Source organism: Rutidosis leptorrhynchoides, chromosome 9, assembly GCF_046630445.1.
Source record: "Rutidosis leptorrhynchoides isolate AG116_Rl617_1_P2 chromosome 9, CSIRO_AGI_Rlap_v1, whole genome shotgun sequence".
In the NCBI taxonomy this organism is placed as follows: domain Eukaryota; kingdom Viridiplantae; phylum Streptophyta; class Magnoliopsida; order Asterales; family Asteraceae; genus Rutidosis; species Rutidosis leptorrhynchoides.
Genome location: NC_092341.1, coordinates 368,791,787 through 368,817,654, shown reverse-complemented (window position 1 = coordinate 368,817,654; position 25,868 = coordinate 368,791,787). Strand labels below are relative to the sequence as shown.

The window sequence follows — 25,868 nt, the reverse complement described above, 5'->3', positions numbered from 1 at the left end:
AATTCACAATTGGAGAATTTGGCATAAAGTCGTTCTTGTCTCAAGAGTTCAAGCACAAGTCGGAGATGTTGTTCGTGCTCTTCTTCATTTTTAGAATAGATCAATATATCATCGATGAACACAATAACGAATTTATCGAGATACGGTCTGCACACGCTGTTCATAAGATCCATGAACACCGCCGGTGCGTTAGTGAGACCAAATGGCATGACGAGGAATTCATAACTACCACAACGAGTCCGGAAAGCGGTTTTGGAGACATCTTCCCCCTTAACCCTTAATTGATGATAACCCGAGCGGAGATCGATTTTCGAATATACACAAGACCCTTGTAGTTGATCAAAGAGGTCATCGATGCGAGGAAGAGGATATCGGTTCTTAACCGTCAATTTATTTAGTTCACGATAATTAATGCACATTCGTAAGGATCCGTCTTTCTTTTTAACAAACAAAATCGGAGCGCCCCAAGGTGAATGGCTAGGTTGGATAAAACCACGGTCAAGTAGTTCTTGGATTTGACTTTGCAATTCTTGCATTTCGGATGGAGCAAGTCTATACGGTGCACGTGCTACGGGTGCGGCTCCCGGAATAAGATCGATTTGGAATTCAACCGGTCGATGAGGTGGAAGACCCGGCAATTCGTCGGGAAATACATTGGAAAAGTCACTAACAATTGGCACATCATCGATATGCTTCTCATCGGACTCGACTTTCTTAACGTGGGCAAGGATCGCAAAACAACCCTTACGGAGTAGTTTTCTAACTTTAAGGCACGAAACGAGGTTGAGTCTGGTGCAACTCTTATCGCCATAAACAATCAAAGGTTCACCATTCTCGATAGGAATTCGAATTGCTTTAAGATCACAAAGGATGTGAGATTTCGTTTTGACTAACCAATTCATACCGATTATTACATCAAAGCTTCCTAGTTCCATGGGTATCAAGTCAATTTCAAATTCCTTACCCAAAATGTTTAACGTACACTCCCGTTAATATGTGTCGGTACTTAATAGTTTCCCGTTAGCCACTTCAATGGTATAAGTGGTATCTAATGGAAGAGGTGGAGTGCTAAAAGAATGAGTCAAAGTCTTGGATACAAAGCATTTATCGGCACCCGAATCGAATAAGCAAGAGACATAAGAATTGTTGAGAAGAAACGTACCCGTGACTAGTTCAGTGTCATCCCGGGCTTCCTCGGTGTTGATGTTGAAAGCTCGGCCGCGCATATTGGGGTTATCTTTCCTCTTCGGGCATGCATTTCTATAATGGCCCATTTGGCCACATTCGTAACAAGTGCCCGTCTTTGGTGCATTGGGCCACTTTCGAGCGACGGGAGTGGCACTTTTACAATCGTTGGCCTTATGACCAATTCCTTGGCACCGATGGCAAATTAGCTTACTACATTCGCCAAAATGATGTTTGTTGCATTTGTTGCAAAGAGGTAGAATTCCGGCATAACCCTTCTTGCCGTCGGAGGTGAAATATTTCTTGGCAAAGTTGTTGTTGCTTGATTGGGGAGCTTCCCATTTTCTTTTGTTGTTACCCGACTTGTCCTCGGCTTTAGGTGCCGGTACTACGATTTCGTCCACTGTCTCTATCAATTTGCGGGCCATGTTCAAAGCTTCTTGATGATTAGGGGGTTTGGATGACATTACTCCGTGTTTGATGCTCTTTGGAAGACCATCCATGTAAAGTTCAACCCTTAAAGCTTCGGGGTTCACAAGATTTGGGCACATCAAGGCTAGTTCGGAAAATCGTTGATTATAAGCCTTGAGATCATTTCCGATCGCCTTTAAAGTTCTTAGCTCTTGTTCGAGCCTTCGGGTTTCTTCACGAGGGAAATATTCGACAATCATCTTTTCCCTCAAGTCGGCCTAAGAGAGGGCGTGAGCTTCATCGGTACCCACCGATTGTACATAAGTATTCCACCATGTAAGAGCGACACCGGCGAAGGTGTGAGTGTAGTATTTGACCTTGTCTTGGTCCCGACAACCGCGTATGCTAAAGACGGCTTCCGTTTGCTCAAACCATCGGGTGAGCACGACCGGTCCCCCGGTTCCATCAAAAGTGTGAGGTTTGCACCCCATGAACGCTTTATAGGAGCATCCTTCGTTTGAGTTACCGGCTCCATTGTTGTTGTTGTTGTTGTTGTTGTTGTTGTTGTTGTTGTTGTTGTTGTTGTTGTTGTTGTTGTTGTTGTTGTTGTTGTTGTTGTTGTGGTTGTTATTATTATTATTATTGGATGAGTGACCGGCCATGGCGCATCCACGGTGGTAGCTATCATCCGTTCGAGAGCTTGTTCGGGAGTTTCATTGCGGCGTACACGAAGAGGAGCCATTGTTCCTTCAAGACACAAGAATATCATTGATTAGTATTCTCAATAATACTAACCGTGATATAGAATAAAGATAAAGAGAAGTTTTTCCTCGACTCGCCTTAAATTCTTTATGTCATAATGTCGGAACGTTCATATGAGTCACCGTAATATAATCCCGGAAATTATATTACTCTGATTCATATGTGCATTCGACATCATTTCATATAGTCAAGGTGGCGTGTCAATCAAATTAAACAACGTGAGATTAAGATGAACTAAGAGTAGATATGAGAAGAAGCGTTCGAGTATAAATGCACAAGTAGTCAAGTAATTCCTACTTCAAGTCTATATGCCGGTTGTAGTCTAGACTCACCAATGTACCCTATGACTCGGGGTCGACACCAATGAATTCTAAATCCCTACAACTAACGCTCTGATACCATCTGTAGCGACCCGACAAAATCGTCATTGATGGCGCCGTCTACTTAGGTCCCGTTACGTGGTCATAAGTCTTTAAAACAACGTTTGACCAAAAGATATGTCGCATTCATTTCAAATGTAAAGATTGTTCAAAGTTTACGAGAATAGTTCCACCACAAAATTTCGTTACAAAGTTATAAGTACAAATGAAACTTATGCGACACAATTTAAAAGTAGTCAAAAGACGCTCTGTGTATGCATATATACTCGACATCCAATGCAAGTATCAAAATAATGAGCGGAAGCATGTATCATGTATCGTTCAAGGACCTGAGAAAAACATAGAAATCTGTCAACGAAAACGTTGGTGAAATCATAGGTTTAAGTAAGTAAGTACAAGTGAACCACAAGATTTGCATCAATGAAATAATAGTAATACATTCCAAAAGTTTGTTTCACGAGCACCCAATTATCAATGCTTAACATTCCTTCCATTGAACCCCATCACTTAGTGCTAGAACATACACTGTTTCTCGAAAATATATTTCATTCGTAAACGGTAGCGAACCGTTTGAATGAGGGTTTGTCAAACCCATATGGATCCATACAACATAAGTTCTCGCTTACACCCGGCAAGTGTAACTAATGATAATCGAATTGAGGATTTTGTTCTAAACTCGTATGTAGAATGTTTGTTTTCCTGTACTTGTGTTCACTTAGTAAAAGAAATGTTTATGTTTTCTCATCCCAAATGTAAGTTCAAAAAGAGTAAAAGTGGGACTATGATCTCACCTTGAGTGCACGAGTAGTAAAGTACTTCAAAAAGTAAATGTGTGCAAAGAACAATGCTAGTCTTGACCTAAACAATAGGTTGTATCAATAACGGTAAACACGATAGGTCAAAGATGTTCAATTAGTCCTATGGCTCGTTAAGACTCGATCATAATAGCATGTGAATCAAATTGTCATGTTTCATGCAAGGTACAAGTATAAAAAACATGTTAGAACGATTGCACAAATATTTGGTTAAGTTTGATTAAAAGTCAACTTGGTCGGGTCAAAGTCAACGAAAAAGTCAACATGTTCGGGTCGGGTCCCGAACTATTTTTCTGAGGTTTTTAATCATATATGAGCATGTTAGAACAAGTTTCATGTGAATCGGAGGTCCGTAGTATGCCAAACATTTTTCGTATTTTGGACATGGAGGTCAGAACCTGACCACGGCTTATGTCGCGCCGCGACATAAGCTGGCCGCGCCGCGGCATTGGCCGTGCGCTGGTACCTGGTCAGTCTCAATTGTTCAAGTCTTGGTCAAAACTTCAAATAACCATAAAACGCAAACCGTAAACAACTAGAAGGCGTATCTTATACCGTTGGAAAGCTCTTTTGACAAGGAACACAACTAAACATGTATCATCAATCAAAAACATCATTTTCAACAACCGATTTCTCGTCAAGTGATCAATAAAAGTCTATTTTCAAATTTTCAAGTTCATCAAATGCATTTTGAGTTTCGGGAATCCAATTCTCACATATGATATGCCGTTTTGAAGGTAATGAGGCATACATTACAACTAAACACTAACAATTAACATTCCATGGCATTCAAGCATCCAAAAATTCATGTCAAGAACCATCAAACCCTAGTCAAACATCTCAAAATCAATAATCATGCTTTTGAAGTTTTCTTAATCAACCTACACATCAAATTGAAGCTAGTGATACTAGGAACACAATTAGAACATGAACTTTTAACATCTAACAACATATGATCATCCAAAATTCAAGAACAACACACCAAAAGTCAAGTTCATGCTAGTTATACTAAAACAACGAGATCGAGCATACAAATTACATACACGACATCACAATGAGCCATAGACACTAACTAACACCATTTCAAGTCAAAAACACGAATTTAGAGAAATCTAGAGTTTTAGAAATGTTACCCAAACGAGATGAAGTTGGTACCAAAATGAAGAGGATGAAGAGAGGATCACGAATATGTAATTTATTTTGTTGTAAGCCTCCTAGGTCGAATTTAGATGATGATTGAATGAATTTGGTAAATGTGTGTGTGTTCTTGCTAGAGAGAAAGAGAGAGAGATGGAGATGATAATGAATGGGTGAAAGGGGTTTGACCCTTTGACCTAGTCAAGGGTTTGATCCCTTGTCAAGTTTAGTCCCTCAACTTTCGTTCGGGTGCGTGAATTACCTAAACGAGATAATTTAAAACGCGTATCAACGGAAGATGTTATAAACATATAACGGAGTTTAAATTAGTATAACGTAAAAGTAAATGGAAAAAGGCGGGATGTTACACCCACCAACATCACTTTAAGGTCTTGTCTTTAACAAAAAAAAATCATCTATATTTTCTAAGTAATTGAATTTATGATATTATCAAACAAAGTTACAAGTTCAAATTATAATAGCAACATATATTTATAGATAACGAAGAAAAAATGTCCAAAAAAAAACAAAACAATCATGTAAGAGTGCTCCCATCGGTACCTTCTTCACCCCCACCCTAGAGCCCTGCAGAGCGCCGATGGCACAAAACTTCCATCGAGTCGCCCTGCTTTCGCCATAAGTGCAAAATGAAATAGAAAGTGGTACTTTTTATTTCTTTGCTTGTACATTTAATCAATTAAATAATATATTGGTTCCCAATTTTTAGGAGTAAGTATGTCATGGTTTGTAGTGTTTAGTCATGTGTTAGTCATGACGAAGAGGTGCCGATATAGCGTTGATGTGACAGCTAGTCTTTGTAAAGAAGCTTGTCATAATTGGGAGCACTCTAATAACTCAATTAGCTTGCGTATGTCTGAATAAAAATGCTCTAAATAGGTAAACTTTACATGTTTAGTGTCTCATACAGTATTATATACTCACTCTATTAAAAAACAGGTACCATAGTATTAATTTTATTTTTCTCATCATAGGAATGATTTTGATTTTAAAATTTATTTTTAATTGTATAACTTTTAAAAATATTATATAATATAAATAAAAATATTTAAAGTCAAAATTTATCGTGAAAAGGATAAAGTATAGTTTAAAATAAATATATATATAATAACCAATAAAATTAATCACCGTACAATTCCTCACGTATCAATTATATAACCACCATCACCAAGAAATATCACCACCTCTCCATATATACTGAATTTTTTTAGAAAATAGTAAAAAATGCATAGCATTTTATAGAAATAGATTTTCAAACGCAAACTTTACAAAATATGGAAAACTGCATTTCAAATGCCGGTTTGCAACTTTTCTACCCAAACCGGCATTTCAATTGCCAGTTTGCAGTGACGTGGCACAATTATTCACTTTTCAAGATTTCACTGAGAAAATGGCAATTCAAATGCCGGTTTGACTGTCAAAAAAGCTCCCAACCGATAACATTTATCACCTCAAATACAACTAACACAAATGTAAGTACATCCACGGTCTTTAAAGAACACCTTTACTAAATTGGGATGAGTGGGACTTGTAAGTAATACGGGTTAAGTGCGTTGCGAACCTATATAATTGATGTCAGAATCTATCATCTCCAAAATTCGAATTCGATTGGCTCATTTTTATGTTAATGTGAGGAAAAAATGAATGTGTGAAGTTAAAAAGCAAGACTGGCCCTTTATATGCAGAGCAAATCGGCATTTTAAATGTCGATGTCAGAAAAGAAAAGCAGACAAACCGGCGTTTGAAATGCCGATTTGTGTGCTTTTAGGGCACGGGTGGCAAAAAGTCAAAGTCAGGGGCCACGTCACTGCAAACCGGCAATTGAAACGTCAGTTTAAGTCAAAAAGTTACAAACCGGCATTTGAAACGCCATTTTCCCTATTTTTGTAAAGTTTGCGTTTGAAAATGTATTTATGTAAAATGCCATACATTTTTGATTTTTTACTATTTATAAAAAAAAATCATATATACTTCCATCTACAACCACCACCTTCCACTGTCATCAATCGGGTAACCAAATTACAGTTATTCAAAGTTTAAATCCCTATGTTTATACAAAAACATAGATATTATATATATATATATATATATATATATATATATATATATATATATATATATATATATATGATCAATCCTCAAGCTCTGTATAAAAAACATTAAGCTGGTTTAATATTTGACGCCTTGTATGGATCGAGTTTCGTTGTGCATTTTTCCTATTTCATTCTCTTAATTTCGAAGTCAATAATAAATAGAACAAACGAATCGTTCTCCAAGTTTTAAAGAAAAACGGATAGAAAGAAAATAAATTAGCAGTTCAATTACATTTCTTATAATTATTGCTGTTAGCCTTCGTTTCCAACAAGCTACCATGGGTGTCACATTAATCATCGACTCCATAGAAGTTTCTATCTTGCGCGATCGAGTTTACATAACATCAGACTAAAAAAAAAAATTAAAATAAGAATAAAAAATAATCAACGAACTAAACCATTTGAACTCCTATGTTTAATAACATGTTCTGTTCAGATTTCAGCATCATGCCAATGACACTTGATTTTCTTGTACTTAAGAACACACCCTTGCTGAGATTCATGTCCTCTTCAAGGCAGTTACATACGCCAACTAATTATTATTATTATATTTCTCATTAAATAAATAAAGGTAGGAATCTTGACACAATCATAATAAATTGATCACCCTGATATCATATAGTAACCTAATTATATTTCGTCAAATTCAATTCTCACATCATTTAATAATGTGCATGGAATGTAATTATTTTCATAATAAGTTAAAGGCTAGTTCTACCTGAAAACCTATATATCTGATAATTTATGCACTTGTAATCAAGAAGAAATACCCACACCAAGAAAATCAATGAAGGGTATATCATTATTATTTCGATTTACGCCTTCATCTTTTTTTGTTTCTTGATTACCAACTTCTCGCATTTTCATCATTGACGTCGAACTTGAACAGCTGACCATCTTGTGTGTTGGATCGAATCTATATCCTCCTTGACAATTTAGGAAAAATGAGTGGTCTAGTGAACTATTCGAAACTTGTACAAAACTGCTACCTTGTTTTCCATGACTAAAATCCATTGAAGTCGACAATCTTTTGCTTGCTAACAACGTTGATGTTGGTCGTACAAAACTCCACGAGTTACCATTATCAAAAGTGTGTAAATCATCATCTTGGTATTTTGTTGATTTATCACATAATTTGGATCTTTCCCTTTGTTTTCTAGCCATAATAACATGCCAATGATTCTTGACTGTATTATCCGTTCGACCAGGAAATAATCGCGAGATGAGAGCCCATTTGTTACCATGTACACGATGAGCGGCCAAAAGCCTTTCTTCTTCTTCTTCGGTAAACGGCCTTCGGTTTATTCTAGGATCCAGTTGATTAAACCATCTCAATCTGCAACTCTTGCCTGCATGTATTTCATCATTTTACATGTATTCCAATTAATTATGTATAGCATATATGATAATACTTTATATATTATGCATGTAGGTCATTTTCTTAAAATCACTACCTAGTATAATTTTTGCTTAAAAATGTACGGATTAAAAGTTTGATGTGTCTTGGGTTGTTAATTTTGCAATATAATCCTATAACACTAAATTTTTAACACTAAAGTTTTTCTATTCGTTACAAATTAACGACAAGTAAATAGCTGATGATGTATGGTTACTTACATAAAACTGAAATAACATAATTAAGGTTCTATATATATATAAAGGCATATAAATCCATGGAAATACAAATTAGTTGAATAATTTTAGTGAAAAAAAAAAAAAGAAACAAATAAACCTAGCTATGATGAAACAAACAAGCAATTTGAACAAATAAACATCTTTAGTTAATTACATACATAGCGATGAGATAATTCGTTGATTAAATCGTAATAGTGATCGAGTGTTCCTTCCAAGGCAAAACAAAATTACACAAGTAAGGGAAAAATAATTTACTTTATAGATCATACCGACAGTCTTGCAAGAAAAAAGTCGAAAACTTCATTAATCCGATTCACTAAAACTATCATACGACTTAGCTTGTATCAGTAATCATAATTAATGATCGATCGATGAAAGTTACCTGATCTCCCTTGAAGCTTTTCAGCAATAGAATTCCAGTTTTGGGGACCATATCGATGCACAAGTTGCCGAAGCTTTTCATCTTCAGCAGGTCTCCAATGGCCTCTAGGACATGTTGTTCTTGAATAACTATCGTCCTCCATAAATTAAACTGATTGATCGAGTCAAAAAAAGTGTAATACGCAATTAAGATGCAGAATAATTAAGGTGGAAAGACAAAGTATACAATATACAAGAAGTTTTTATAGGAAAGTAAGTGGGTTGGTTTAGGGTTGTGGATAAGCAGTCACTTTTGTTGGTTTTACACGACACTTTCCATCTTTAATCATTTTAATTTCTTTTTAGTACTTATATGAAAACTAATTTTGTGGGTAACTCTACTTAATTAATTAACTGTATCATTAGTATTATACTGATTGACGTCTCTTGTGTTATTTCCGTTTATGTATCTATGAATAAAATAACTAAAAATGAATACAATTAAACGGTAATTAGACCATTTAGGACACTAACTTGTCGGATCAAGCTACCTTTTACGTTACCATTAACAAAACAAACTTAAATTAATGACGATAAGTAAACTTACATTAAGCTATGTTAATTATTGGTTGTTGCCAGTTAATGTTTTCTTTCATTTGATTCGCCTTTTTCATCAAACCATGGTCGATCATTCGGTGCATAAACTTATTTATCTTGGAGATCATGTACAGATGATATTTATGGTACAGAATGATATTCCATAGGCGAAGTCTTGGTGGCACTTGATAGAAGTCTTTTTTTTATTTTTCGAAAAACAAACTCCATAAAATGAACGAGACAACTTTTATCAAAAGATGAAAGGAACCTAATCAAGAGCTATAAAAGACGACTAGCCTCACAATTAGAAAGCAAACATAACCAGTGGCGGATCTAGTATTGGTAGTTAGTGGTGTCACTGGTTAAAACCCCAAAAAAATTTCTACCATATGTCTTATTTCAATGGTTCACTCAAAAAAATTTACACTATCCAGTGGTGTTACTAGTTAAAAATCCAAAAAAAAAAATTCACTACATCGCTTATTTCAGTAGTGTCCCGTGCAACCACTGGATATAATCTAGGTCCGCCCCTGAACATAACGGCCCTTAAAACTAAGTTATCTGAGAGCGAGTTCAGCTAGCCTAAACAAACAATAAAACGAGAAACCTAACAAAAGCATACTCACCAGTAAAACGAATCGAACAAAACATACAACACAACCTCAAAATAACCAAACCAAGAAAACAACTAAATACGAGTAATACCTAACTTTTTTTGCCACTTGTTCGAATCTAACATATTTGCCCGTTTAGACGGGTAAACAAAAACCTTCGATTGTTCGGACGTAGAGGCTTCCTTTCTAATCGCATCGATACCATCTTCAGCAATCAAACCCGACTTCACTGCTATCACAGTCCCATCCACTCGCAACGAACTCAAGAAGACTTCTACCACACAGTCGTCATCATCCATTCGCAGATGAAGTCATTTGGAGTAACTTTTTATGAATTTTTTATTAGTGACAATGTAAATATAATTAGGTAATATTAGTTAAAAATTGTTCATTTAACATAACAAACAACTCAACTTGAGAGTTAAAGCTTTTCAAAATAAAAATTAAAAATCGTTAGTTTAGTTATTGTTGTACTTCATTTAATGTAATTTGCTTTGAAAGTTATAGGTTAGTTGGATTTAGGGTTAACTTAATTGGTGTTGTACGTGTGTGTATATATGGTTAACGGGTCCACTTTTCTTTGCCGATGGTTAGTCAAAATAATCACAACATACTGTATTTCTTTAAATATTCAATATCTTAACCGATGGAACTATTGAAGTTCTACCAACTTTTTTTAAAAAGTTACACTATATGTATATTAGCCACGTGTCAAAATTTCAAAGTAATTTGTTTTCCCTTGTGCTATCTATCTATCTATTTTGCTAGAATATATTTCTTGAACTTTAATATCAACTAGGTTAATTCATTAAAAAGAAAAAAATAGAACACCCCTATGGCCGGAGACGAATCAATTATATATGCATGTTATAAAATTTACTATGGATATTTAAAAGGTGTTGTGTGTATTGTGTATATCAAGCTTCTAAAATTTATGTTGGCTACATTCAACTTTCGATTAGTTATCTTATTTATACATGTGAGTATGTGACTACTTGCATGGATAACATATCTACTTGTTACATCTCAGTTAAACTATTCATCTTTGACTCGGTATACAAAATTATACAAAATCTTTTTGATTATAACTTTTAATCAAGTTTCATATATCTACTCATTTATGTATTTTTTGATTGTTTAAACACACTTGTAATGAAACTGGAGAAATAATACTTTGTATGGATGATATGCGGTCAAATTAGTTAGGGTTATTCAAGATTGGTAAATGGCAGTTTAACACTTTAACATGATGCATGATATAAGGTTTGCTACAAAAAAAGTCAGAGTTTATCTGGGTGATGACTGAAGAAGCGAGAGAGATTTTAGATTCCGTAAGTAAATCTTTGAAGAAAGATGACTTCTATTCTAAGATATTGAGTTAGACAGTTAAAAAAAAGCCCAAAGGCCAAAAATCTCCAACACATGTGCAAAGTGTGCAATCGAACCTACAAGACCTACAATCTTTTAGGGGCTCTTTGTAAAATAGTAAATGCATTATATATATATATATATATATATATATATATTAGCGGTAATATTATTCACACAAAAAATTAAAATTATAATTAGCTAGTTTATAAATTATGAGCTTAATAATATTAGTTTACTACTCTCTCCGTTTCATATTTATTGTCTCCAGAGAAAATACACAGTTTTAGAAATATTATCATTACACTGTACGTTTTCCGTATTTTAAAGTTTCACCCCTTACTTTTTACCATTTTTTTTTCTTACGTACATAAATTAGGGGTATAAATGGACTTTACCCTTTTATATTTTTTAACCATTTATGAAAATAGACAATTAATTGGGACATTTCATAAAAGAATACTAGCCAATAAATATGAAACGGAGGGAGTAATATGTTAGGAGAGTAATTTAATTTAAATAATAGCTTATATATAATGAGATGACAATCATTCGATAATAAAACCATTTGGTATGTTTATTATTATTTTTTTTTTTTTGTTGATAATTTTTAATACCCATAGTATTATTTTTTATATGCACTGAAAAATTTAATTTATATAAAGACTTTTTTGCTCCGTTGGTCCTTCAATTATACACGAAATTGCAATCCGAGTCTCTCAAGTTTTTTTTTTGATTTCCGAGTCCTTAAATTTGCAAAATTTTGCAATCCGAGTCTCTCCGTCTAACTTCCGTCTAAATTGGCCGTTAACCTTTGACATGTGTCATGCATGTGAGGGTAAAATCGTCTTTTTACTCTTTTCTTTGACTTTTTTGCTTCGTTGGTCCTTCGTTTATACACAAAATTGTAATCCGAGTCCCTCAACTCTTTAATTCGAATTTTTATCTGTTTTTTATCTTTAATTCATACTTTTTATCTTTGATTCGACTTTTTATCATTAATTTAATGCTTAACACTTAATTTCTTACCTAGAACATAAGATGATGACGAACAACCACCTAAGAAAAAAATTTTGCTTCCTGATTTCGAATCCGAACGAACTTCAGATCTGTCAATGATGATTTGACGATGATTCGATGAAGATAATGACGATGGTGAACAAACAAGATGACGAAGAACATGAACTAACAAGCGGTTTAAATCGGACAAACCCTACATGTTCCTTGACGGCGATGCGAAACGCCGGAGAAAGTTAGAAGATGACGATGACATTATCAATAGTAGTGATTCCGACGAGTCTAATGACGAAGTTGCGGTTGAAAACGGAGTTGGTGTGGGAGACGGAGAACGGAATACGGAATACGGAAGAAGGAGATGAGAGATGATGATGATAAAAAGTCGAATAAAAGATAAAAAGTATGAATTAAAGATAAAAACAGATAAAAATTCGAATTAAAAAGTTGAGGGACTCGGATTTCAATTTTGTGTATAAACGAAGGACCAACGAAGCAAAAAAGTCAAAGAAAAGAGTAAAAAGATGATTTTACCCTCACAAGCATGGCACATGTTAAAGGTTAACGGCCAATTTAGATGGAAGTTAAACGGAGGGACTCAGATTGCAAAAAATTTCAATTTTAAGGACTCGAAAATCCAAAAAAAACTTGAAGGACTCGGATTGTAATTTCGTATATATTTGAAGGACCAACGGAGCAAAAAAGTCTTATATAAAAGTCAATTTTTTATGTCTCAAACATGACTTTTAAAATTGATGAGAGGGTCATGAAGCTAGAGGAGTATACTTGGTATTTTTAATTGTAAAATAAGTAAAATATAACTACAAAGGAGTAAAGTAGAGAACTAAAAATGGTAACATGGTTATATATACACATCACTCTTTTTATCAAGTACATATATATTTAGGGTAGGTGTAAAATCGATGTCCAAACCATAACCAATAGATGATGGATGTGCTTCTTCGATTTAACCATCTAATCAACTACCTTTGAAAATTATATAATGAATGCAACTCATTTCCTTTTGCAAAAATCCAAACAAAATTAGGTTGCAACGATAAAGAATGTATGCTTTTAATCGTACTCCTATTACATTTGACAAAGAGAGAAAGAGAGAGACTGGGTTTGATAGTGACACATCTACATATTAATTTTAAGGAAAATGCTAACAACACGCTTTAAAATGTTGTAAATTTTGATAACCCCTTTATGAAAGCTACTAATAACCGTCTTGTACAATTACTTAATGCATGTTAACGATAACTCTTAGAACTCTCGTTAGCATTTTCCTAATTTTAAATGACACAATTTATTTGTAAGTCCTCTAAAAGTTAATTGTACTGTTTTATTTTAAGTTATAAACAACACTTTAATTGTGATTAAACAATGATTTGTATCGTCCGCTATATAAGTAAAGCAAAACTGCAAAACTGATTGTGTTACTACACTTTGAGATATTGTAGATACAAGATAATGATATTTGAATATGTTTGTTGAAAAATGCGACTTAACTTTTGCACTTTCGGCATTTTGAAATGAAATATAAAATCCGTCTTCAAAAGATTTGACACTTGTCATTTGCCGTCGAATTATAAACCGAGTTGACTATTTTGTGCACGTGGCTCATTGTGCATGCATATATTTAGGAGAATATTTATATTTATATTTGACTTTTTTGCACCGGTCCCTCGTTTATACAGCATATTGCATCCCGCATCCCAATGTCATTTTCTTTTAGCTCCAGCAATCCCTTAATTTTACAAATGTTGCCTTGGCGCATGGTGTTCCCTCCTATTTCCAGCTAAGGGGCTGTTTACCTTTTTTTCCCATTAAGTTTTATATGAATATAGATGACAGTATGGGTAAGAATGACTATATGTAGTAACCAGTGAATGAATAATGTTGTTTACTTTTTACGGTGAATAAAAAGTTTGAATGATCAAATTGACTCTTTTACCCTTAAATTAATAAATTTTTTTTTTTTTACATAGAATGAAAATTTAGTCCTATAACTCATGTAATATATGGATTATTTGTTTTAAACATTTAACCCATTGTTTTAAACAAAAACAGACATTCGATTTCCCTTTTTCTATTGTACAGATCCATCGAGAAGATAATACAATTTTAATTTGCTCCACATACACGTTTGTAGCAAATTTGTTCATGATTGCTCCATTTGGTTGTTTCTGCAAACATACCACACTTCTACACACTTCTTACACCACTAAAGTCAAACAAACAAAAAATTATCTTGAAACCAAACAATAAAAATGTCATCTTTCACACCTACAATCGTAATTATCAGAAACAATTTTTATAGTAGTTTTAAATGAACGGTTTTCACGATTTTGTAAACCTTAGAGTAATTTTCTCTTCGAGATGTTTTGATTTTCTCACATACATGTTTTTTAATTCACCTATTGGTGCGTAATATTTTATACTGTAACAAAGAAGAAAAATGAAGATTAGAGAAAAAGAAAGGGTAGGTGAAAGGGTAAGATAGGGAAAAGTTGAGAAAAATATGAGCTATATGGGGAGTACAGCCTATTTTGGGGTGTATCAGAAAGCTCATTATCCAGTTTGACTCAATCATTAATGCATAAGTAAACACCCAAAATTGATTACCGAATAATCTTCCCACTCACCTAAGTCCATTAATGCATAAATAAACAGCCCCTAAGTGTCTTTAAGTGATTAATACGTGATGTCGTTTAGTAACGTTTAATTCACCTTAAACGGCATCACAAAGATGGCACTTGGTAGACTTTTTTAGCGAAAAAAAATTATACAAATGGACCACCAAGGCAAACATTTTAAAATTAAGGAATCATCGAAGCTAAAAATAATGACAGAGACGTGACATACAAATGGATGTATAAATGAAGGACCGGCACAAAAAAATCTTTATATCTTTATAATTTAAAGCAGCCAATTTTCTTTTTATTTTTATAATTTTTCATTTTTTCATGAGTATCTACCAAACAAGGTGAAGTATGAACTTGAGGTCAACTCGAGTAAAGGAACCTGTCATTAAAGCCTACGTTGAAGACATTGGTTTTAACATAATTATCATGTCGTAACATGAGATCAAGAAAGACTAAATTTTGACTAGTCTAACTCGTTTTCTAGTAATACATGCTTTTCTTGATGGGGCGCACGATTAGTTGGTATTTGTCTCCGAAAGCTATTGCAGCTTCGTTAACCATTACAGTGGACTATCTCAAACACGGGTTATGCTTCATTACTTAGCCAAAACTCGAACACTGAGTCATCGAACATATGATGTCATTATAAGATTTTGTTACAATGGTGTGAGTGAATCCTGTTTAGCGTTTGACACCAACAAAACACAAACCTACTTCAGCTTGCGCCTGTAGCTCTTGAAGGACCTTTATAAGATGATCTCGTGGTACATTTATATCCACCTTTTCATCAAGCATTTTCCGCAATCTTCATCCAAATACAAAATAAAAAATTAATAATTAGAATACACTATTATATAAAATATTTGCAAAGATTATTAATAACTTTGTGTACCTCTGAACGACTGAAGTATCTCCATGATCAGAGCAAACGATTAACATGGCGTTACTAGGTAAACTGGAATAAACATTTTTAATTCTGGAATTCAAGTGACTAAGAACATCCTTCAAATCGGGTGTAACCGTGTACTTAATTTTCTTCCTACCCTTGGATTTGTTATTGCAAGTAAGTAATGCTATCATCTCAGCAAGTTTTTTGTTCAACGCCTCAACATCGTCTGCTTGTTTCTTGTAATAAGAACTGAGCTCTGTAAATTGTGCCCACACAAAATGTACCTTGTCATTTTTTACCTGTGGTCACGAGTTAGTGATCTCTTGTATGGTAAAAGTAATGATGTTAATACAAAATAAAACATAACTACACGAATAGTCCCTGTGGTTTCCCCTTTTTAAAAAGATAGTCCTTCTATCTAAAGAGCGTTAATTTTTTCTGTTAAAATCAGTCATGTGCCAGGCACGTGAGGGTATTTTCGTCCTTTTATCTTTCCCTTATCTTAAAATAAAAATAAAAATAAAAATAAGAGACACTGAATATATTTCTCAATTAAATCGACCAACACGAACACAACTATTAAAATCCTCAATTTATCCGTCCTCTTTTTAAAAGAAAAAACGATATAAAAACCCTATAAAAATCACATCTTTTTCGTTTTCTATTTACCCATCTTTTAGTAATTTCACAATCAAAACGACTTATTAGCTTTAAAAAAAAAAAAGTCGAAACGCACAGCCTGGTAACAGCGCAAAAGGTTTGACTTTTGGTTCAGGTGTTTTGGGCCAGGTGAGAATCAAACTGACAAATGGGCAAAAGATGACACCTTGAATAAAAAAAACAATACCTCTTTGATGGTTTTTGAGAGAACTTCATCATCGGAAGAAACAGGGATCGAATGTGATGATTCGGAAGCATATCGCTTCACTATTGATATATTATCAATAAAAGAAGAAGACTTTCCGGATTCGCCCAAAACTGTTAGAAACTTTTTCCGCATAAATGATGATGCAGGTCGACCAAAATCAGGCCCTGTTTAAAAAAATCACTTTCATGAAATGAAAAAAAAAGTATATATGAAAATCACACACAAATGGTCATTTGCTAAAATGTGTAATTGGGGACAAGATAAGTTAGATAAACTGATGCCAGCAATATGTAACTCAACAAGTCGGTTACCATGTTTGATCTTGGAAATAGATTATTAGGTAGAAATCTGTTAAATAGTTATTAGGAAAAAAAAAAAAAATTAACATATTTTTTTTCATCGGCGATAAAACAAAGCAAATATGTGATTTTACCATGTTTGATCTTCAAAAATGCTAGTTCCATTGCGGCTTTTGCATCCTCGATACTATCATGTCCGTTTTCTGAAACTTGTATCTCTCTGTTAAGGAATCTTCTAGTAAGCACACGAAGAGCAATTTTGTGTGTTCCGCCGCGTGAATGCTTGTATAAAACAGCCGTATCAATCACCAAACTATGAGAGATTTTCAAAGCTAATAAATCATTTTCCAACGAATGTCCAACCAAAATCGTTTCCTTATTAACAACATGCAGAAACTCTTCCTGAAAATAAAAAAGGTATGGTTGGTTAATTTAAAAGGCAATATTATCAGTGCTTAACATCTTAACTTTTCTAATTAAAGTTCGTTTTTTCGTTAAAAAAATAGAAAAAAAGTAATAATGATAAAAACATCTTGATCTTAATACATAAATAGCATGAAAACCTGAACATCTCCAAGGGTAGTTGTGACTCCATCCATCATCTCATGTGTTATTCCACTGTACCTGAATAACAGGAAACCTCTTAAACACGGTGTATGAATCTACGTACATCTGCTTATAGGTACATGTATAGAAACATATATGTGTGCATAATGTATCTCATTAGCTACATTAGCTATGAATACCATAGATGTAGTTTATAAGTCTCGATTGATATGTATCTATTGACATACATATCTATATCTAGATAAATTATAAAACATTACAAAGTAGGCACTTGTTATTTCAAAAAGTAACAAAATGCCTCGGAACAAAGTACCTAGTGTTGTAATCAGTTATCGCATTTGATGGTTTAACCAATTTATCCAATAGAACCTGCAAAACAAATTAGCACATGCGAAAATAGTAAATAATCAGTTAGGTTAGGATTCTAAAATATTAAGTATATCATAAAGTAGTGTTACATAGATTATTAAGTTACATTCTAATGATTACAAATTACCAGATATGTATCATATAGACCATCATTTAGTAACAGAGTAAAAGCTGTACCTGTCCCCTAAAATCTAGTAGTGTTACTCTTGTTAGCTCAAACCCATCACTTGTGATACACTGAATAAATATATATAAAAAAAAAAATTAATAATCGAACATAAAAAAATTATAACCTAACAATTCAAAAAATTTCACCGAGATAATGCAATGCAGATTGTAATTTTACTTGCCATTTCACAATCAACACCGACAATTTCATGTGTGGGCCTTTCCAAAGGTGCAGGGAGAGTTGATATAAAACCTGTAAAATATATATATGCAACAAATATATCAATGACTCCAATTTTTAATGCCTTTGTTGTAAGACAAAAGACAAATAAATATAAATATATAACAACAGTTATATGTCTACCTGATTGATCATGAACATATCCATTATCTTCTAGTTCCTTTGTTGTAAGAGTATAATATGAGATGGGAAATGGAGCATCTTTCATGAACTCAGCCAAAGACGTATCATCGGGAACAAGACAAGTACCTATTATAATTGACAATTATTCTTAATTAATAAAGTAATACAGAAATATTTTAGTAACAAAGATACAACAACAAAGACCAATCAAGCATTAGATACTAAATATAGAAGAACGTACTACAAGTATTACCTGGTTCAGAAATTTGTTCATTTTTCTTTGTGTTTGTATCATCTTCCCTTTTTCTTTTAAGTTTGCATGTAAGCAGTGCATCTATTGACTGCATTCCATCTGATACACAGCTAGCACAGGACAGAATACATAACAAAATTGCTGTGAGACAAAAAAAATAAAAATACAAACTCACAACTAGGGTGGTAAAATCAATCTAATATTAAAATAATAATCATGATATTAGAGTTATAACCATGTCCAAGGGAAGGTTCAAACAGATCAGAATCGCCCATGCCATCTACTGATTCACTTTATTCAAGAGCATAAACTAATATTGTAACAATATACTTTTTATGTTAACATGTAACCGGAAGTGTTATAAGACAACTTGACCTAAAATGGCACATTGTAACCCAACCCAAATAAATCCATTTTCACCCGTTACCCAACCTGTCCAATTTGACACCTGTAGTTAGAGTACTTTAATTCAATATCAAAAGTCTGTTATTTCCAACCTTGGTGCTAGCACTGCTCTCGGGACACCACAAGATTCTTTAAAACTGTGTAGTACTTTAGACTGTGATAGGTAGATTGCTGCATCAAGACCAGGAACATAAAGCAAAACCACTTTCGGAATCAAAGGTTTGTTCTGCATACAATAAAAATTGCACTCAGTATCTTTAATGGGAAGTAATTTCTAACACGAATCGTTACCAACTTTTAGCATGAGATTGCACTCTAACAGCATAATGTAAAAAGGAGTTGAAACCTTAATAAAAATCCATGATGGCATGAATCCCTCAGCAAGCACCCATGTGACAAGCCCCTGAATATCCTGTCACATACGATAAACCAAATTTAGGATTAGTTAAATCTTTAATAACTTGCAAATAAACTTTTTAGTATGAACTTAATTGACTTTGAAAACCCACTTCCAAATTCAATGTTGAGTTGGATTCTGGGGTCTTAAACTCAACGCCTGCTTTCGCCTGCATTATATCCACCATTAAAGTTATAATCTTTAAACTCAAATTACATAAGCATGGCAATGTTTCCACATGGGGTTAAGGGGTTTAACAATATGTTTTTTTTTTTTATTTACAAATTCAACAAGCATAAACTTTATAAAGCAAAAACAACCCGATATGATTCAGTTTTGAAAATAAAAAATAAAACTTGAAGATTAGATGAAACCTCGGGACCGTAAATATCGTAAAATGTGTTGGGTTTATTGGTGCAGTCTTCTTCTTCTTCTTCTTCTCCTTGACTGCAATTCTTTATCGGATGATTCATTCCCTCCGGCGACAAGAAAAGTAGGGATTGATTCGCTGATAACCAAAAAGAATATTGAACCGCTGGAAGAAAACAGGGTTAGGGGTTTTGCGCGAATGGTCCAAACACAAAATTACTATTAATTTAGCCCAATAACCCTTGCTTGTAATTTTAGGTTACAAATTGAAGGAGTCCGTTGACTGGCTAAGGTGTTCACGATTTGATTTGATTGGATTTGGTGCGGTTAAAAATATACTCTCACGCTAGTAATTTGTTTATCACCGACAAAAAACACTTCTCTCAAATCTCAAATTATAATTATAATATAATTTTGATAATGTGATTTACCAAGTTAGTAATTGTTTTGAGCGAAATGTAACAAATAAATAGAATATATAAATAAATAAACATAAGGAATTTGCTAACGACAGTATTTAGGGCTATCGGTAACTGTATAAAAAACTTGTAAATAACGGTTACTTTAATATAGCAGCTATTGAGCTGTTAAGTTTTATATTCACCTTGAGGTAGTTTTATTACTTAAGACCAAAATATATTTATATTTAAATATAACCGTGATCGGTAATTTAATTGTTCATTTAGAAGGTATATTAACATTCTTCGCAGTTTACGAAAATATCGTGATCTTGAATTCGATTATTGACATAGTTTTTAACCTTTTGAATCTTGTAACGTTCTTTTTAACCACTTAAAATTAAAAGAAGATAAGACTTAAGAATGTGACTAACTCTTTTTTTTACAAAATACATCTTGACCTTTAATGTTTGACCAAAGTTTCATGGATGGACCTAAAGAATTTTCTTTTTAACGTAGATGACCTTAGTGGTTGAAAATGTGGTGTCTACCTAAATGTAACAAACGTTATTTCCCATTCGTTAGTGTGCATCACGTGAGTGGGCATCGTGATTTCATCATCGTTAGTTCCCATGCGTATTTCTCTTGTAGTCAACTATCGCTATATATTAACGGGACCATTCATCCTCATCGTTAATTATTAATTTAGCCCATTAACCCTTGCTTGTAATTTTAGGTTACAAATTGAAGGAGTCCGTTGTCCGGCTAAGGTGTTCACGATTTGATTTGATTTGATTGGATTTGGTGCGGTTAAAAATATACTCTCACGCTAGTAATTTGTTTATCACCGACAAAAAACACTTCTCTCAAATCTCAAATTATAATTATAATATAATTTTGATAATGTGATTTACCAAGTTAGTAATTGTTTTGAGCGAAATGTAACAAATAAATAGAATATATAAATAAATAAATATAAGGAATTTGCTAACGACAGTCTTTAGGGTTATCGGTAACTGTATAAAAAACTTGTAAATAACGGTTACTTTAATATAGCAGCTATTGAGTTGTTAAGTTTTATATTCACCTTGAGGTAGTTTTATTACTTAAGACCAAAATATATTTATATTTAAATATAACCGTGATCGGTAATTAATTGTTCATTTAGAAGGTATATTAACATTCTTCGCGGTTTATGAAAATATCGTGATCTTGAATTCGATTATTGACATAGTTTTTAACCTTTTGAATCTTGTAACGTTCTTTTTAACCACTTAAAATTAAAAGAAGATAAGAAGACTTAAGAATGTGACTAACTCTTTTTTTTACAAAATACGTCTTGACCTTTAATGTTTGACCAAAGTTTCATGGATGGACCTAAAGATTTTTTTTTTTTAACGTAGATGACCTTAGTGGTTGAAAATGTGATGTCTACCTAAATGTAACAAACGTTATTTCCCACTCGTTAGTGTGCATCACGTGAGTGGGCATCGTGATTTCCTCATCGTTAGTTCCCATGCGTATTTCTCTTGTAGTCAACTATCGCTATATATTAACGGGACCATTCATCCTCATCGTTAATTATTAATTTAGCCCATTAACCCTTGCTTGTAATTTTAGGTTACAAATTGAAGGAGTCCGTTGTCCGGCTAAGGTGTTCACGATTTGATTTGATTGGATTTGGTGCGGTTAAAAATATACCCTCACGCTAGTAATTTGTTTATCACCGACAAAAAACACTTCTCTCAAATCTCAAATTATAATTATAATATAATTTTGATAATGTGATTTACCAAGTTAGTAATTGTTTTGAGCGAAATGTAACAAATAAATAGAATTAATAAATAAATAAATATAAGGAATTTGCTAACGACAGTCTTTAGGGCTGTCGGTAACTGTATAAAAAACTTGTATATAGCAGCTATTGAGTTGCTAAGTTTTATATTCACCTTGAGGTAGTTTTATTACTTAAGACCAAAATATATTTATATTTAAATATAACCGTGATCGGCAATTAATTGTTCATTTTTTTTTAAGGCAAAGCAGTATATATTATATAATCAAAACGAAACATTTACAAAGAGTTCCACTTACAAAAAGTAACCTACATCTATGAATCCGAAAACGAGAAAACACGGAGACCGAGATAAAAATACTCCACAAACGGCAGGAAAATGCCTTAGCCCGTTCATTATCGTTAGAGGCGAGATTGGACTTGAGAAGAATTAACTAAACAAGCTGGAGTGGAAACGGGGCACAGTGTTGGCAATTCAACGACAAAGCACCCCGTGCCACCCCAAATTCTCCCGACCGAAACGACTACTCCAGGGGTGGGGCAAAAAACCTGCGTGGAGTACAACTTATTAATGTGACGATCGTTCCAAATCCATATGGACGAACACGTCATTCATTGATTTCATTGCGAGGTATTTGACCTCTATATGATACGTTTTGTAAACATTGCATTCTTTTGAAAAGGCACACCATAAATGAATATTTAAATCAAAGGTTTTCGACATATGATGATTTCTACATATAGACAATCACCATAAATAATAGTTTACAACAGTATTTCAGTTGACAATGCAGTCAAAATAAGATACATGGTGATGATTTGGTGAATGCAACGTTTTCTTGAAAAATATGTCATGTAAGACTCCATGCACATAGCTTGTCTAACATCTAAGCAAACAGCGGAAGACTTCTAGGGAACCTGAGAATAAACATGCTTAAAAGTGTCAACACAAAGGTTGGTGAGTTCATAGTTTTAATGTTGCGCATAATTCGTATATAAAGGTGGATCACAAGATTTCAGTTGTTTCATCCAGAAACGTTTATCAAAATATTCTACAAGATTGAGCACCCTGGTAACTAAACTTAACGTATATATAATTTATACCCTTTGTATAATCATCTTAATAATACACGCAAACCAACGTGTACACTTCTCAAATAGCATACGTCCGTTAAAAGGCTAGTGCTCTAGCTCGGACGGGGATATCAAGCCCTATGGATCCATATACTACTACTCGCGCCCACCAGTTCTTATAACTGGCAGTTACTAGTTACCAAAGCTAAGGGATTTTCGGTTCAAACTCAGTGTAGAATTTAGTATGTAATTGTATCCATTGCGTTTAAAATAAAGTGCATGTATTCTCAGCCCAAAAATATATATTGCAAAAGCAATTAAAAAGGGAGCAAATGAAACTCACCTTAGCAGCATATAAAGTCGTTCACCAAAATGTGATCGAAACACGGATTACCAAATAACTGTAGATCTCAACCTAGAGAACATATGTTGGTCAATAAATGTCTATCAAGCTAGGTCAGGTCATAGTGTATCACAATCCTAATGCTCGATATTGACATACAAAAGTTATCCAATGTTGTTTCAAAAAGTCAATTTTGACAATAGTTTAACAAAACGAGATGTACCTTATATAAGGATTCATTTACTCGGTTGGTAATATTCAAAAATCCAATTTATCAATCTCGTAAACAAGTTGTTTAAATCTTAATTGTAGATTCAAAAGCAATTTCAATTAACTTCAATCATAATTCAGTTGCTCATATCTTTTAATCCGTTCATCGAAATTATTCGATATCTAAATGAAAAGTTATTGATTTTTCGTCAGCTTTCCAATAACATGTATATCATATACCTTTTACCAGTAATATATGTATTTAATTCGTGGTACATCATAAACTGTTTAGCGACAAAATTTAGCATACAAGCATGTATAAATATATATACTCGAGCACTAGTCATGGATACACTATTAATATATAAAAGATAAAATATAAATGCTTACGTATCAATATTGTGATTCAATATTTCAGAAAAGTACGTAGACGTAACAGAAATGATAAACACTAGGTTTGATTCACAAATATACCCCCGAACATTACCCATAACCTCCTTGGCAATAACCCATAATTTCCTTAACTCTGCCCCGCTCGTAAAACCCGTTTTTAAATTACTCGAACAGCACTCCGTCGTAGAATTTTATGTATAATACTAATAATAATAAGATTAATAATAATGTTAATCTTAATATTAATTTTAATAATAATAATAATAATAATATAAATATTAATAAAATAAATAACAGAGGGAGGTATGTGTGTGTGTCAAATGCCAGAACTCGATCGCGTTTTATAATGTTTCCTGAATCTTGATCCCATGCGATCGCATGGGTAATGTGGGTTAGTGCCATGCGATCGCATGGCCAGCTGTTTGGCACCCAATCTGTTTTGTTTTCATTCTGTCGACATATTTATATATATTATATATAATATATATATAATTTAAATAATTAATTATATATTATATTAAATTCACGTGCATAGTTGACTTGTAATTTTCGTCCCGATAATTCGTACGTTGTCACTTGACTTATGCCCCGGTTCCGGTTTCTCGAACGCATTTTCGTATGGTTAAAAAACTATCACTTTACGTTTCGTGACTCGTACCTTTGTCAAAATATCGTCTTAAATTATCAATAAACTATACCACTCGAGGTATAACTTATACATTTGAGTGTTTTGGTCATTTACTTCTATAAATCATCGTCTCGCTATTTGTTAATATATATATATATATATACATACATTTTCATTTTGAAATAGTGTTTTACTGTAGCAAAGTGATTTTCGAAAACATTGTAGCATTTTGGGTAAATTTTTACTGTAGCAATTCACTGTAGCAAAGTAAATTTTACTGTAGCAAATAGTGATTTTCGAAAACACTGTAGCATTTTGGGTACTGTAGCAATTTGAAAATACTGTAGCAAATTAGTGTTTTACTGGTTCATCTTAAACGCTTTAGTTAACTTATCTAAATATCAATCGAATCAATAAACGAATGTTACTATCGTTTACTAAATAACTTGAAATTATATATATGTATATATACATAAATCAGTTTTTAAATACACATTGGAAGTTATTTATAATTAATTTTAATAATAAATATTTCAACTTATCATACATATTCAAATAGATATTTAAATCAATAAGTTTAATGTACAGTATCAAACAATTATTAAATTGTTACTTTTTCAAGTTATAGTATATATGTATCTATTTACATATAATTGTTCGCGAATCGTCGAAAACAACCGAAGGGTATTTAAATATATAAAAGTAGTTCAAAAATTTTGAGATTCAGTTTTACAGGCTTTGCTTATCGTGTCGAAAATGTTAATCATACAAAGATTAAGTTTAAATTTGGTCAGAAATTTCCGGGTCATCACAATTAACCTATCCCGGATCTCTTAGATGATAAAGCTAGCGAATCATATGCACGTGGATTTGCTAGCCATATATCCCAATGGATTTTGATACCTTTGATCCTGTTAGAGAACCATTCAAAACATTTAAGTTGGATGTCTTTAAAAACCATATCACACGTCGGTTTTGCTTTAGTGAATGTAAAAGTGTTTCTATTTTTCCAAATCGAATACCCTGTAACCCATTCGGTAGC

At 33.2% G+C, this 25,868-nt stretch overlaps 2 protein-coding genes across 5 annotated transcripts; both read right to left on the bottom strand.

The window, feature by feature from the left end:
• Positions 1-7,208: 7,208 nt before the first annotated feature.
• LOC139867693 (transcription factor MYB52-like) lies at positions 7,209-8,994 on the bottom strand. 2 transcript variants are annotated; one of them, XM_071856059.1, is made up of 3 exons: positions 8,819-8,994; positions 7,520-8,150; positions 7,209-7,409 (listed from the first exon to the last, which is right to left on the bottom strand). In XM_071856059.1, exons 1-2 carry the CDS (start codon positions 8,958-8,960, stop codon positions 7,558-7,560), a joined length of 735 nt encoding a protein of 244 aa, XP_071712160.1. In that variant the 5' UTR covers positions 8,961-8,994; the 3' UTR covers positions 7,209-7,409; positions 7,520-7,557. The 2 variants fall into 2 exon arrangements, with proteins under 2 accessions (XP_071712160.1, XP_071712159.1); XM_071856058.1 differs by lacking the exon at positions 7,209-7,409 and having other exon boundaries at positions 7,442-8,150.
• A 6,389-nt stretch (positions 8,995-15,383) lies between these two features.
• Positions 15,384-20,163, bottom strand: LOC139866539 (small RNA degrading nuclease 5-like). 3 transcript variants are annotated; one of them, XM_071854793.1, is made up of 14 exons: positions 19,991-20,163; positions 19,729-19,785; positions 19,566-19,631; positions 19,312-19,445; positions 18,815-18,924; positions 18,562-18,687; positions 18,380-18,450; positions 18,207-18,266; positions 17,974-18,029; positions 17,657-17,717; positions 17,228-17,495; positions 16,774-16,958; positions 15,930-16,225; positions 15,384-15,842 (listed from the first exon to the last, which is right to left on the bottom strand). In XM_071854793.1, exons 1-14 carry the CDS (start codon positions 20,087-20,089, stop codon positions 15,719-15,721), a joined length of 1,713 nt encoding a protein of 570 aa, XP_071710894.1. In that variant the 5' UTR covers positions 20,090-20,163; the 3' UTR covers positions 15,384-15,718. The 3 variants fall into 3 exon arrangements, with proteins under 3 accessions (XP_071710894.1, XP_071710896.1, XP_071710895.1); XM_071854795.1 differs by having other exon boundaries at positions 15,384-15,763; XM_071854794.1 differs by having other exon boundaries at positions 15,384-15,714.
• Positions 20,164-25,868: the final 5,705 nt, after the last annotated feature.